Raw genomic sequence first — 15,775 nt, forward strand, 5'->3', positions numbered from 1 at the left:
AAAAAAAAAAAAAAAAGAGAAGCTGATGGGGCAAGATCTCACTGGAGACAAGATCTGACTGGCGCTCTGAGGCCACTTCTCACACCCTGAGTCCCCACCCTCTGCTTGTCTCTTCTTTCCATAGTGGGATGATTTCATGGAACTTGGCAATAGCATCCCTGACTCCCGGCTGGACCAGATCATTGCGAGCCAGAAGCCCAATCAGTGTGCTGTGCTCATCTACACTTCCGGGACCATGGGCAACCCCAAGGGAGTGATGCTCAGCCATGACAACGTAAGTGCTTTCTCCACCGACAGTGACCAGCTTGGTAGCATCCAGAGTTCCTTCACTCTGGGGCAGAGGCCTTCAGGATGTTTTTGTTCTTGACCCACAGGGGCAGGGTGGTAGTTAGGGGTCTAGAACGCAGCCCTTCACCAGCAGCGGGTATAGAGTTATGCGGATGCTTCCAAGGGTGCAACAGGAGTTGAGATCAAGGACTCCAGAGCAGACCTGGGTCCAAATTCTGGCTCTGTGATCTTGGGCAAGGCATCTCACATCTCCAAGCCTCAGTTTCCTCATCTTAAAGTGGGCGTGATGCAACAGTCCGAGTTGTACACTTAATAAATCCTCACAGTGATTCTATCAGACAGATGCTATTTTTACAGATGAGAAAACTGAAGCCCAGAGAGGTTCAGTTACTTGGCCCAGGTCACACAGCAGCAACATGGCAGAGCCAGGATTTGAACCCCAGGCAGGCTGGCTCCATAGTCCACATTTTTAACTACACTGTAGATCAATGTGGCTAATATGTAAAGATGTCCAAAGATGCGATGTAAACATTTAACGTAAACAATGCAGAAGAACACTACTCAGAACACAATGCGATTTCTGTTAAAAACCTTAAAAAGGCACCAAGCGATATGCACCTGTGTACGTTTTAAAAGCAGAAAAATGTCTGGCAGGACATGCATCCAACTGGCAATGGTGGTTCCCCTCGTGAGTCAGAAAGATTGCTAGTTTTTAAATGAAGCGTTTCTACCTTATAAGAGCTTTTCCTTCCAGCCTAGCTTAATAGTTACCAGCACACTGGCCTTCGCACTGGCTGTTCCCTCTGCATGGGATTCTCTTTCCCAGTGAACTATATGGCTTGCTCCTTCACCTCCTTCTGGTCCCTGCTCAAACATCACCTCCTCCGTGAAGCCCTCCCTGATTTCCATGTTTAAAATAGCAAATAATAAACCATCCCATTAGTCCCTTATGCTCCTCTGGCTGCTGTTTTTCTTACACTGTCATATTATATAGTCATTTGCTTATCGTGAACATTAGCTCCCTGATGGCAGGGGTTGTCTGTCTTGTTCACTGCTGTGCCTCCAAGCACAGAGGAGGACTCAGTACACCTTTGTGAAATGCATGGATGAAAGGCATCTGATTAAACTCCTACCTGACCCAGACGAGCATTTATACTCCTCATAGCTTCAAGCATGGTGAGATATTCTCCTACCATTGGGACGACAAGTATAAACCCTGGAGTGAGGCTTCCTGGCTTTCCTATTTGCTAGCTATGCGATCTGGGACAAGTTCCTTAACTCCTCTGGGCCTCAGTTTCCCCATGTATAAGATGGAGATGAGAATGGCTTCTACTCTTAGAGTTGCTGTGTAAGATAAATTATTTCATATGCTGTGTCAGTAAGCTATTGCTGCATAACAAGCCATTTCTAGAACTTAGCGACTTAAAACACCAACAGTGTATTAGATCTGGGTCTGGAATTTGGGCAAAGCCCGGCAGTACGTTTCTTCTGCCCCACGCAGCGTCTCCGGGGGTCACTCAGCTGTACTCAGCTGGTTCCCTGGGCTAAGCAAGAAGGTCCAAGAAGGGTTTCACTCACAGGTCTCGCGTGGCTGCGGCTTCCTCACAGTGCGGTGGCTCCAGGTTGTCGAGCTTCTTAACATGGCGGCTGGCTGCCCCTCAGAGCACATGCCCTGATCCAAAGGCAAAAGCTGCATCTTGGAAGCCTCAGCGTCAGAAGTGACAGTGTCACTCCATCTGCTCCATTCCGTTGGTCCACAAGTCACTGGACCAACCCTGGGAAAGGAAAGGAGAACAGGCTGCAGCTGTGGGTGGGAGAGTGGCAGAGCATTTGCCATCATCTTTAATCTCCCACACATAAGTAAGGTGCTTCGAACTATGCCTGGCACATGGTGAGCCACAGCAGTGTCAGTTTAGCTGTTGTTGTTTTTTATATCATCATCTTCCTTTTTATAGCAAGAAGTTAAAGCTAACCCAATATTCTCGACATATGTCAACAGCTCAAAGTTTCTCCCATTTATAGGGTACTATGTACCACACTGAGATAAACACATGTTAACCCCTCACAAAAACCCCATGAGGTACGTTGTGTCATTAACGCCTTTCACAGATGGGTAAAGTGAGGCACAGAAAGGGGAAATGACTTGCTTAAGGTCACAAAGAAAAGGCTGAGCCAGGATCTGAACCCTAGAGTGCCTACACCACTGTACATCACTGTCTACACACACAAAGCCCCTTCCCTCCACAAGGGGTGCAGGGTGCCTTGGAGCACAGGCGTAAGTGACAGTATTTATGGGGCAGAAGGAAAGTCCTTCCATCCTGAGGCTCAGAGAAGGAAGTGGGACCCATCTCAGGGCTTACTATGGGCCAAGTGCTTTGCACCCATTACTGCACTTCATTCCTTCTATCTCTCATTCAGTCAACAAATGTTTATTGAGTGCATACTATGTGCTGGGGATACAGCATTGAATAAAATAGATTCAATTATGGCCTCGGGAAGACAGAGAGAGAATGAATAAATAAAACCATTCATTCTCCAAAGAGGACATACAGGTGGCCAACAGACATGAAAAGATGTTCATTGTTACTAATCAGAGAAATGCAAATCAAAACCACAGTGAGATATCACTTCACACCTGTTGGAATGGCTATCATCAACAAAATAAACAAGTGTTGGTGAGGATGTAGAGAAAAGGGAACCCTCATACACTGTTGGTGGGATTGCAAATTGGTACAGTCACTATAGAAAACAGTATGGAGGTTCCTCAAAAAATTAAAAATAGAACTACCTTATGACCTAGCAATTCTACTTCTGGGTATGTATCCAAAGAAAACAAAAACACTAATTTGAAAAAACATATGCACCCCTATGTTTACTGCAGCATTATTTACAATAGACAAGATATGGAAGCAACCTAGGTGTGCATTGATAGAGGAATGAATAAATATATGAGATATTGGCCATAAAAAAGAATGAAATCGCCATTTGAGACAACATGGATGGCTCTAGAGGGCATTATGCTAAGTGAAATAAGTTAGAGAAAGACAAATATCATATGATTTCACTTATATGTGGAATCTTAAAAAAAAAAAACACAAGTGAATAAACAAAACAGAAACAGACCTACAGATATAGAGAACAAGCTGATGGTTGCCAAAGGGGAGGTGGATGTAGGAATGGGAATAAAGAAAAAAAAATTAATGAAATAAAGTAAAACCATTCGGGTTGTGGTGAGTGATACCCAGAGAATTAGATGGAAACCTTAGTTTTGTGGCATGACATTTAAGTGGAAATTTAACATGAGAGAAGATGTCAGTCACGGGAAAAAGTGGAGGAACAGCATTCCAGGCAGAGGAAAAAGCCAGTGCAAAGGCCCTGAGGTTGGACCCTGCCTGATGTGTTGGAGGAACAGCACAGAGGCCCATGTGGCTGGATTAATGAAGTAGCTGCTCACCAGAGATTTATGACACAAATGAGAAATACAGATTGCAAAATTGTAAATGTGCTAGAACTTTACATCAAGGTATACATCGGAGAAAGAAAAACATGAATATGCTAATTGTTGGAGTTTATAGGATGGAATTATGGGCAACCTTTTTGTTTGTTGGACAGTGTTGGTTCCATAGTTTTATACTGGACATGAGACACCTCTGCCCATTTTACAGATGAGGAAATAGAGGCTACAAGGGATTTTAAGCAAATAGCCCAGGGTCACGCAGCTAGCAAACGGTAGAGTCAGGATTTGATTCTGGGACACTTACTGAATCCTTCAGATTTCTGACTTTCCAGGTAGACATTCTGCCTCTAGGGTCTGTTGCTGAACCCACGGGGGTCTGTTTAACCTCCCAAAAGCTACCGCTGAATTTTATATCTCCTTTCAACCTCAGGCAAGTTAGTTAGCCCGCGGTGCATCTATTTCCTGTCCATAAAATAGGGAAATAGCCTCAGTACATTATGATGAGGATTAAACAACTTAATGTTTGTAAAGGACGAGAACAGTGCCGAGCACCTAGTAGGAGCTTTGTGTTTGTTAAAGAATTGCTCCAGCGAGGACAAGGCGCTGGATCATAACCCCCACTCGTGTTCCAGATCACGTGGACTGCTGGGGCTGTGGCGAGGGACTGTGGCTTGTCTCACGCCGCAGAAATGCAGGAGGTGGTGGTCAGCTACCTTCCCCTCAGCCACATTGCAGCTCAGATGATGGATATCTGGGTGCCCATGAAGATCGGGGCTTTCATCTACTTTGCTCAGCCAGATGCGCTCAAGGTAAGCCTGAGGGCAGCCAGGGACAAATGGATCGTTTCATTAAGCCTCAGTTCCAGGGGTTCCTTCTTTGTCCTCATCATATACACCATTTAGCAGCATTAGAGAAAGTTGACTACATTCTTATAGTTTTCATTTTTGCCCAAGTCAGGGCATTCATGTACGCTGAACAACCCAAGGCTAAGATACAAATGGTATTGAAAGCAGAATGTGTGCGTGTGTGTGTAGTTTTTTTTAAAAGTCAGTATTGGGTCGGCCGAGTGGCGCGTTGGTTAAGAACTCGCTTGGGATGCCAGAGGGCCCGGTTCGGATCCCACATATGAGGGCCAGTGACGCTGCCCTCCACAGCTAAGATGCTGAACGACAGCTCAACCTGGAGCTGGGCTGCCATGAGTTGCCAGTGACGGCACAGGCTGCAGCCCCTGTGGCAGTGGGTTGCCATGGGCTACCGTGTGTAGCCAGCAGCCAGCGTGAGCGGCCAGCAGCCGCAGTGAGCGGCCGTCCAGAAGCCGGCGACTGATCTGCCTCACCCGGGAAGAGCGCAATGATGGTGCCAACTTGGGCCAGTGAAGCAACGTCCTCCACAACTAGACTGAAGAACAAAACGACAGCAACTTGTCTGTTCCCCTTCCCTCAATTCCCCAGTGCTGTTCCCATCCCCCAATTCCCCAATTAAAAAAAAAATCTTTAAAAAAAAGTCAGTATTCCCAACTCCACAAAGCTCCAAAAACCAAACCCATCTCCAGATCCTTAACTTAGTCACATCCACAAAGACCCTTTTGCCATAAATGATAAAATAGTCACAGGTTATGGGGGTTAAGACACACATATCTTAGGTAGGCCATGATTTCGCCTTCTACACGCTCAATCATGCAGGCTGTCTTAGTGCCTGTAATTCCTTCTAGAAGGTTCATTCTCTTGTTATTTGTATGTCAGAGGACTTTTTGTCATTTAGTTCTCTTTTTAAATTTCTCCATGGACCTTCTCACATCCCCCAAGCTCAGTGTATGAGATGTAGTAGCTACTCAATAAATATTTTTTGGATGAATTCATAATATAAATACATATATACATACATGCTCTCACCTACAGGACCAAGAAGTTCCATCCTCCCACATCCTTATTGACCCCATAATATTGTCAAAACATTTAAAATAATTAGTCTGATGGGTTTAAGGAGCTGCCAAACTGTTTTTCCAAAGTGGCCGCACCATTTTATATTCCCACCAGAAGTGTATGAGGGTTCTGATTTCTTCTCCTCCATTATAATATCATCATCATCATCATCGCCATCCTGGGGAATGCGAAGTAGTATCTCGTCATTTTAATTGGTATTTCCCTAATGACTAATTATGTTTAGTTTTCATGTGCCTATTGCTCATTTGTGTATCTTCTCTGGAAAAATGTCTGTTCAAATCTTCTGCCCATTTAAAAATGTGGTTGCGTATCTTATTGTTGGGTTTTAAGGGTTCTTTATACATTCTGGATGTAAATCCTTTATCAAATACATAATTCGCAAATCCTTTCTCCCAGCTCTGTGGCTTGTCTTTTCATTTTGACGCTGCTGAAGTCCAATTTATCTTTTTTCCTTGCACGCCTTTGGTGTCCTATATAAGAAACCTTTGCCTTCGCCAAGGTCACGGAGATTTCTTCCATGTGTTCTCCTAGAAGACTTTTAGTTTCAGCTCTTACACTTAGGTCTGTGATCCGTTTTGAGTTGATTTTGTGTTTGGCGAGAAGTAAAGCTCTAAGCTCAGCTCTTCTTTTTAATTTTTTTTGGATATGGATATCCTTTACACCATTCAATTGCCTTGACACTTTTATTGACTGTCAACTGATTGCAAATGTAAAGATCCCTCTGTGGGTTTTCTATTCTGTTCCATTGATCTCTATGTCTATCCTTATACCAAAACCGCACTGACTTGGTTTTACGGGCTTTATGGTGGGATGACTACCTTGTCCCAGTCTGCCTGGGACTTCCCCAGTTTTACAACTGAAAATCCCACATTCCAGGAACTTCTTCAACTCTGGGCAAACTGGGACAGTTGATCACCCTACTTAATAATACATTTCAAAATCCGGTAGTAATTCTTCCAATTTTATTCTTTTCCAAAATTGCTTTGGCTCTTCTAGATTCTCTGCTTTTCCATATAAATTTTAAGATCAGCTTGTCAGTTTGTGTGAACAAGCCTGCATGAATTTTGGTAGGGATTGTGTTGAACCTATAGATCAATTTTGGGGGGAGAATATTGCATCCTTTTAAAGAGTTGCATAATATTCTACTGCACATTTGGGTCACAGGGTTCTTTGTTGTTGTTGTTGTTGTTTTACCAGCATGCTGCTCTCCACCTTAGAGAGAGTGAGAAAATCTGATTGGCTGCCAACCAGCCACTGGGTTGGATCTCTTGGGTGGGGAGCTCACACTGGTCCATCCAATCAGCCAAGGAGAAATTTCTCCTGGGCTGAGCTGGGTGGCTGGGGAGAGATGGACATCTGGGGTGTGTGGAAGGTGCAGGTGTGGCTAACTGAGTTCTGTCCCGTGCAGGGCACCTTGATCAACACTCTGCAGGAGGCAAAGCCTACCGCGTTCCTGGGGGTGCCCCGAATTTGGGAGAAGATGCAGGAGAAGATAAGGGAAAATACTGCCAAAGCCTCAAACTTGAGGAAGAAGGTGTTTTCATGGGCAAGAACTATTGGTTTAAAGATCAATACAAAAAAGATGTTGGGGTAGGTGGAGGGTCCAGTGGGTCGGGGCAGAGAGGGTGGTGGGTGAGGGAGCTCAACTTACTCCATCTGGGACCCATCATCCCCCTTTTGGATCCATGGTGATAGAGCTCCCCTTGGCATTTTTCACAGGACATATGACACTCCCATGAGCTACCACATAGCAAAGACATTCGTGTTCAGCAAAGTCAGGAGCGCCCTTGGCCTTGATTACTGCCATTCTTGTATCAGCAGTGCTGGGCCCCTCAGCCCAGAGGCCTCCGAGTTCTTTCTAAGCCTAGACATACCTATAGGCGAGATGTATGGCATGAGCGAAAGCTCAGGAACGCACACTGTTTCCAACCAGGATAACTACAGGATTCTAAGGTAACGACCTCCTGAACAGATCTGCTCCCTCTTAGTCCTCCAGCAACACAGGGTCAGGGGGAGAGAGATGGGAAGGTGGGTGCGCCTCTGGGCTAAGATGAATCCTGACTTGGTGTCTCCAGGATAATCCCTGTTCTCCAGCTCCCAAGCCCCAAATCTTCACGCCGTGGGAAGCCCGATCTGTTGGAGAGTCCACCGACAAGGGGAAGGGCTCTCAGAACGTTCCACGGTCTCCCCCTGATTGCCACTAGTGACCTCTGCCTCCAGGCAGCCTGCTTCAGGCTTGCCTACCCCAGGTGCACCTCCTGGGACATCAGAACCCTTCGTCTCCACAAAGCTCCATCTCAGACATGTCCACTGGCCCCTCTGGCTTTATCCCAAGTTCAGCTCACCCCAGACTGCAGCACTGAACCCAATTATACTGAAACAGTAAGAACGCCAAAGGCAAGTTCCACTCTGAGTCTGAGAGCCCTGTTCCTGCAAGTCTGGCTTGTCTCTCATGCTTGGCCAGGTTCCAACAGCCTTTGAACTTAGCAAAAGCTAAGTTCATTCTCCCTAGCCTGGCAAAACCATCTCTTGCCTCTTACTTGACCTTGCAGGGGAGATTCGCTCTGCAATATCTCCCCTCACACCCATAATCTTATCAGGTCTGTTTTCTGCAGAACGCAAATGCCCACTCGAGTTTTTCCCAAACCAAAGGGTGGTCCTCCCCTAAAATGAACTGACATTGTCCCAACCCTGGGGGTTGGGACAAATTCTTTACCCTTTTTTTTTCAATGAGGTGTACATACGCATATCAAAAAAATCAGAAGGTATGAAATGACAGAGCGGAAAGCTTCCTCCCTCCCACTCCAAACCTCCATCTCACTCCCGGTGAGTTTGCTAGGACTGCTGTAACAAAGCTCCATACACGTAAACAACAGAAATCTATTTCCTCCTAGTTCTGGAGACTAGAAGACTAAGATCAAGGTGTCAGCAGGGCTGGTTCTTTCTGAAACTTGTGAGGGAGAATGTATCCCAGGTCTCCTGGCTTCTGGTGGTCGCTGGCAATCACGGGTATCCCCTGGCTTGTAGAAGTGTCACCTTCATCTCTGACTTAACATCACATGGTGTTCTCCCGTGTGTGTGTCTGCGTCCAACTTTCTCTTTTTATAAATACTCCCAGTCATATTGGATTAGGGGTCACCCCACTCCAGTGTGACCTCATCAATTGAACCAAGTACATCTGCAATAACCCTATTTCCACATAAACCCACATTCTGATGTCTTGGGGGTTAGGGCTGCAAAATATGAAGGGGGGGAACACAATTCATCCCATAGCACCCTCCCAAAGGCAAAACAACCACATCATGTTCCTTTAAATTAGCTGGACATAAGCAGTGCATTGACACGTATACTTTTATCCCAAACAGAAGCATTTCCACGTAAAAATGGACGCAAAACATCCTCTCTGAACTTTTATTGCCTGCTACCTGGAGCTCAGGCACCAAAAAAGCTCAGATAACATGCTATCCCTCACTGCCTGGATTCGGAATCCACACTTGCACTTAGTCTTGGCTCACACCATCCGAGCTCAGGAATCAGATTTGGTTATTAAGGGATTCTTATAGAAAATGTTCCCTGTCAGTGCAAACAGCTGCCACATTTTTAACAGCTGTGTAGGATTCTGCCAGGTGGATATACCATAATTTAAGTGGTCCCTTTTTTGTTGGCTATTTAGGGCTTTTTTCTCCATCATTTGTCACCACAAACAATGCTAACGTGAATACTTTCTATATGCACCATATATTTTGCTAAACCAATTGGTGGAAAATGGTATCTCATCATAACTTTTAATTACATTCCTTTTAAGTTGAAAAAAAACCTCTTTCATACATTTAAAACCATTTGTATTGTCTTTTCTCTGAACTATGGGTCCATATATATGCCCATTTTAAAAACTAGATTATCAGTTCCTTTATTATTGGTTTGCAGGCACTCTTTACATATTAGGAAAATCAGCCCTTTGTTTTTTATATGAGTTGCAACTATTTTACCCCTAGGTTTATCATTGGTATTTAGTTTTAGTTAAGGTGTTTTTGCTTTGCAGAAATCTTTTTTTCTCTTTGCACGGCTGAATTCACCAATCTTTTCCTTATGGCTTCTCCACGTGTTTCGCCACATTCCTAGAAAGGCCTTCAACAGGGAAGTCATAAGGAGGCTCTTTGTAAATTTTGAGTTTCTTGGGTGTGCCTTCTGTTTTCTCTTGCTAACTAGTGGAGCCCCTACAATTAGCCCTAAAACCAGTGGCCCTTCTAACTACCAATGAAAGAGATCTCAGCAAAGCAATAAGAAAATACTTCCCTTTCTGCATCCTAAAACCGCACTCCCAAATGTTATCTCTAGGAAAAGAAGTCTTATAAGAATCCAGGTTTTGGACACTACTCTTCTGTCTCATGGAAGTAACTTGAACCTATGAGGAGATTGTGGCTTGTTGTCTTATTTAAAAGCAACTTTTTCTGGTCACTGTGTGCAGGTCTACATACATGCTTTCTAGAAGATGAGGGGTTTTGCTATTCTTAAGCCAGAAGCACTCTATCCTTCTCCCATTTGTGTGGAGATTAAAACCTACAACTCTGCTGGGTGTCCCAGTTCACAAAGTGTTTGGGAATTTGCCTCACTGGATGGAACACTCCCTCTCCCTCCTTTCGGCAAACACCTCTTATGCCCCCCACCCCCGCCCACTCCCAGGTCCTGGAGAGGTTGAAAGCAGCAGATCCAGCCTGGGGCCAGCTGGCAGTGTCAGGAGCCTGGGCTGCAGACCCCGGCTGACCTGTGTGAGTGGCCTTGTCTCTCTGAGCCTCTGTTTCCCCCTCCCATTCCTTGGCAGCTGCGGAAAAATCCTAAGTGGGTGTAAAAATATGCTGTACCAGCAGACCGATGATGGCATTGGGGAGGTCTGCATGTGGGGCCGGCATGTCTTCATGGGCTACCTGGAAAGAGAGGAAGAGACCAAGGACATCATCGACAAGGAAGGCTGGCTACACACCGGGGACCTGGGCTGCATGGACAAGCAGGATTTCCTCTACATCACTGGCCGCATCAAAGGTATGGGGGCTGGGCTCTGCAGGGACCTCCTGCAAGCATGCCCACCTTGAACACTTAAGGGCACGGGCCCTCAGCTCCCCCTCCTACAGGGACCCTCGCATGAAAGTGCAGGGTCACCCTGGTCCACGCATCTCAGCTCTGTCCTTGTGCCCAGCATTTGGCCCTCTGCGTGATGGGCCTGGGAAAGACACCCACCCTGGACCCTCCTTCCTTCCTTGTAATTGAGGATAATAATGATAACGATTAAATAAGGATTAAACGAAATGATGTAGAACAGGGATCAGCCAACTTTTCCTGTAATGGGCCCAACTGTAAATATTTTTGGATTTGCAGGACATATGGTCTCTGTCGCAGCTACTCGGCTTGGCAGTCATAGTATAAAAGCAGCCACAGACAATACGTAGACGAATGGATGTGACTGCGTGCCAATATAATTTTCATGTGTCACAAATATTATTCTTCTCTGGGTTGCCTTCCAACCACTTCAAATGTAAAAACATTTGGCTTGTGGCCATACACAAACAGGCAGGAGGCAGAATTTGGCTCGCAGGCTGCACTTGACCAACCTCTGATGTAAACAGAGCATTTGGCACTAGGCCTGACAATAGGGGGTAACTACTCAGTAAGTGGGCTCTGTTAGCATTATTTCCATGATAAGCAACAGAAAACCCTTCTTAAACAGGTTTGAGGTAAAAAGGGAAACGTTTCAAAAACTGAAAAGTTCAAATGGTCTTGCTTCAGGCATGGCTGGATCCAGGTGCCAAACAATGTCACAGGAGTCTCTCTAACCTTCTCATACTGAGCTCTCTCCTGTGTTGGAGCCATTCTTGAAGAGGCTTTTCCCATTTAAAGATGACAAGATGGCGGCCAACAGTTTAGGCTCACCCTAACCCCCAAAGGACAAGAGTGTGTTATTCCCAATAGTTCTAGCAAAAGTTTTAGTCTTGACTCTCATTGGGTCACATGCTCACCCTGCCGTTCACCTGCCCAAACCACATAAAGATGGACAGGAGTTCCCTAAGAAAATATCAAGGTGCATTCATCTGGAGGAGTCACTGGGCTGATAACACCACACGTGTCCATTATGTGATCATATTACTACTACCGCTATAATGACCTCAGTAAAGGTGACTGCAAGGTCATGGGATGAGATGGGGAGAGTTTGGGTGGGTGGGACAGGAATTGGCAAGCATCCCGGGATAAAAGAACAAGTGAAGAATGTGTCTGGGGCAGGAGGAGAGCTCGTGAAGAATTTGAGAGGCTCAGGGGAGAGAGTGACACAATGCTTTAGACTTTGCCAAAATGAGGGATGCGACACACTACCTCGTGGTAAGGCTGGACTTAGGCTCTTTTGGGATTGCCAAGTGATGGGAAAATCAGGGAACAGACAGACAGGGTGTGGCCAGAGCATTACACTATCTTCCAAGCAAGATATATTGGAAGGCATGGACCAGGGTATGGGGGACTGAGAAATAGGCGATGAATTAATAAGACGTTATCCAAATGGAATGCACAAGACTTGGATGCTTGATGGGGATTTGAAGAAGACAGGGTGGGGGGTGGGCAGAGTGACTTTGGGTCTGTGGCTTGGAGAAAAGCACAGTGGGAGTCCTGGCCATGGGCAGGGGTCCTCCTCTGCTTCTGGGGTTTCCTAGGTGAGTGGCTGTCCATGCCAACATCTGCCCCCTCTGATCCTCGAGAGGGTAGGGGTTTTGAATTGTTGTGCTTGAACCCACAGAGCCATGCTTTGTTTCAGAAATCCTCATCACGGCCGGCGGCGAGAACGTGCCCCCCATTCCTATTGAGAACATGGTTAAGGAGAAGATCCCCATCATCAGTAATGTTGTGCTGGTAGGAGATAAGGCCAAGTTTCTGAGCGCCCTGCTGACGCTGAAGGTGACATAGCTGTCCTGCAGGGTCTGTGCCCCAGGGTCCGGAGGGTGTGCCCCTGAGGGTTCGAGACCTGCTTCGTGGTCCTAGGGCTGGCCGGGCAGTGTGTGTGGGTGTTGGGTGTGATGACAGGGGTGTCCTGGGGGCAGTGTGAGATAGACAAGATGAGCGGAGAGCCACTGAACAGGCTGAGCTTGGAGGCCATCAAGTTCTGCCAGAGCCTGGGCAGCCATGCGTCCACCGTGACTGAGATCGTGGAGCTCCAGGACCCCCTGGTCTACATGGCCATTCAGAAAGGCATCGACGCTGTGAATCAGGAAGCCACCTCTAAAGCGCAGAAGATTCAGAAGTGGGTCATCTTAGAGAAGGACTTTTCCACCCACGGTGGAGAGCTGGGTGAGTGGCCTGGGGAGCCAGTGGCTTTGGCACGTGGAAGCTGGTCCCTTGCTAGCGTCCAAGGGCCATGTGGACGCTGAGGAGACATGCCCTTTTCTGGGGGTCAGAGGGTCCGTGGGACCAGCCGGGGACCGGGAGAGGGATGCTGCCTCCTCCAGCCGACTGGTGACCAGCTCCTCCTGAACACACACACACATACTCACACACACACACGCGCACACACACACACACACACACACACACAGTCCCTTCTCCCCAGGGCAGCCACATCCCCCACTCTAGGAATAAAAGCCAAATCCCTTACTATGACTCTGTGTGATCTCTCCCCTCTGACCTCTGCTTGTCACTTACTTCACCCCACTGATGAGAAAGGTGGTACACCCAGGAAATGGGTCACCCGCCAGCCCTAGCCATGGGACCCTGTTGCCTGGTCATGCCCGGGGCATGTGGACTTTTATTTTATTCCCACTACTAAACTGGTTTCTTCTTTCTCGATAGGTCCAACGACAAATATTAAGAGACATTTCATAACCCAGAAATACAAAAAGCAAATTGAAAACTTCTACCACTGACTTCACTGGTGGAGCTGCTCTTGGCTGTCCCGATGGTGAGATGGGCTTTGTTGGGCTGTGCCTCAAGTGAGTCCAAGAGCGGTGGTCTCTCATGTGTCAGGCATGTCTGTGAGCAGAACTGCAGAGGCCACGTGCACACATGCACATACATGTTCAGTTGTCATGGGTACTGGGTAGTGTCCAGCCTCAACTCATGCTGTCTCTACCAGGGTCATGGCAGGGCACACAAACTCCTCCACAGGTGGCCGCCCACGTTGTTAGCTGTTCTGGCCGTTCCCACTTGTCTCAAAGAGGAAGCAGAGCAATCTTCCCATCCAGGACCAGAGTTTTTCATAAAACGCCCAAATGTTTTATTGTGGCCTATCTGGAGAAGACTTTTGTCAGAAGCTTTGGTGGGGTAAGTTCTACTTACCAGGAAGCCAAGGAATGAAGTGTGTTGACTCGTCACAGACGGTAAGGGATGGAGACTTGAACTGCTTGCTCCTACCCACCCTTTCTTCTACTTTCCCCCAAGTCTTGTCCACAGGGAGCCCCATGACACCACGGTGGACGCAGAGAGAAGGCATGGTCAATTGTCTTAACGGCTACCTGTAACCCTTTCACGTCAAGTCTTTCTCTCCTGATGCCAACACACCTGTGTTCATTTACTAGGGCTGCTGTACCCAAGCACTGCAGGCTGGGGGCTTAAGCAGGAATGCTTTTTCTCCCAGTTTTGAGGCTGGACGTCCAAGATCCAGCTGGGCTGGTTCCTTCTGAGGCCTCTCTGCTTGGTTTGTAAATGCCGTCTTCTCCCTGTGTCTCTGGGTCCAAATTTGCCCTTTTGATAAGGACACCAGTCACATGGATTGGGACTCACCCTAATGACCTCATTTCAATGACCTCTGTGAAGACCCTATCTCCAAATAAAGTCACATTTTGAGGTCCTGGGGGTTGGACTTCCCATATGGATTTGGGGTAGGAGGACATAATGCAGCCCATAACACCACCACATACATTTTCTTCATCATTAACTGGTTTAACTCCTCCACACCTTCATTTGTCAAAGTCTTGTGGATGAGTCCAGCAATTAAATACATTCATCATTCCACATCTCTTGAAAGATTTCCAGTTCACTTTGTTGTTGGGTGAGAGATCATTGACACTGGTGGGGGGTGGGAGATGGACCCCTATGTCTGTGTTGTCGTGTGGCAGCAAACTGGCCACAATGTGGCATGTCCGAACTGAGAGGCACTGTATGTGTAAAATACACACTGGGTTTTGAAGGTTTAGTACCAAACAGAGAATAATAATATCTCATTCATATGTTAAAATACTCATTACATGTCAAAATGATCATATTTTGGATATCCTGGGTTACATTAAATATATTATTTTAATCAATTTCACCAGTTCCTTTTCTTGTGGCTACTAGAAAAATTTTAAGTATATAGGTGGTTCATGTGATATTTTTCTTGGACAGCACTGCTCTAAAGTTCACTTCAGAGGAATTCAAATTTTTCTAATTTAAAAATAAATCTGCACATTCAGGAATATTTTCATCTTATGGTAACTGCGGGGACTCAGAGGATAAATACACATATTTTAAGAATCCCCACATGACAGCTTGTCTTTCTCTTCTCTCCAGCCTCTAATGGGAAGACCTCATCGCGATACATCATTTACTGCTATAGGTAGGGACTTTCGTTCCTATTTTTAAGAAGCCAGACCTATGGGTCCATCTCTTGATTATTCACGCATTGAAGTGGTGCCCCATTGGGACCTGCCATGCCTTTCAAAGCAACAAGGTCATCATAGATCTCTGAATTCCAATGAACCTTCAAAGTGTGGTCCTCCTCCAGGGGAAGCTTCTGGGGATGTCTCTGAAGAACTGCCTGTTTTAGATGATGTGACCTTGTGGGTTCCAATTGGGTATTTTTTTCTTTCCTGAGGACTGAATGAAACATCAGAAAGAAAGGCATTCACAAATTTGAAGAACTGGGCCCCCAGACCGACTCATCTTCTGGGAAGCAACTTGGAAACCCTTCCAATAACTTCTGATAATAAAGCACATCAGCAACCCATGCCGTGAGTTTTGACCAGATGCAAACATTTTGTCCTCTGTTGAGAAGCTCAGACTCTGAAATCACTTCTGGGTTGAGATGCTGGCTAGCTGTGTGTGAGTTCAACCTATGAGTCTTCTGGGGGTGGCG

General features: G+C 46.3%; 1 protein-coding gene across 1 annotated transcript in view; it reads left to right on the forward strand.

The window, feature by feature from the left end:
• ACSBG2 (acyl-CoA synthetase bubblegum family member 2) overlaps positions 1–13,586 on the forward strand; it is a 22,380-nt gene extending 8,794 nt beyond the window's left edge. The window contains exons 5-12 of the mRNA XM_019653330.1: positions 125–274; positions 4,378–4,554; positions 7,097–7,278; positions 7,408–7,641; positions 10,511–10,728; positions 12,485–12,624; positions 12,768–13,014; positions 13,513–13,586. Coding sequence (XP_019508875.1) covers positions 125–274; positions 4,378–4,554; positions 7,097–7,278; positions 7,408–7,641; positions 10,511–10,728; positions 12,485–12,624; positions 12,768–13,014; positions 13,513–13,586 — 1,422 coding nt within the window. The remainder of the gene's footprint in view (positions 1–124; positions 275–4,377; positions 4,555–7,096; positions 7,279–7,407; positions 7,642–10,510; positions 10,729–12,484; positions 12,625–12,767; positions 13,015–13,512) is intronic.
• The last annotated feature ends 2,189 nt before the right edge of the window (positions 13,587–15,775 follow it).

Source organism: Hipposideros armiger, unplaced genomic scaffold (assembly GCF_001890085.2).
Source record: "Hipposideros armiger isolate ML-2016 unplaced genomic scaffold, ASM189008v1 scaffold_202, whole genome shotgun sequence".
NCBI lineage: Eukaryota > Metazoa > Chordata > Mammalia > Chiroptera > Hipposideridae > Hipposideros > Hipposideros armiger.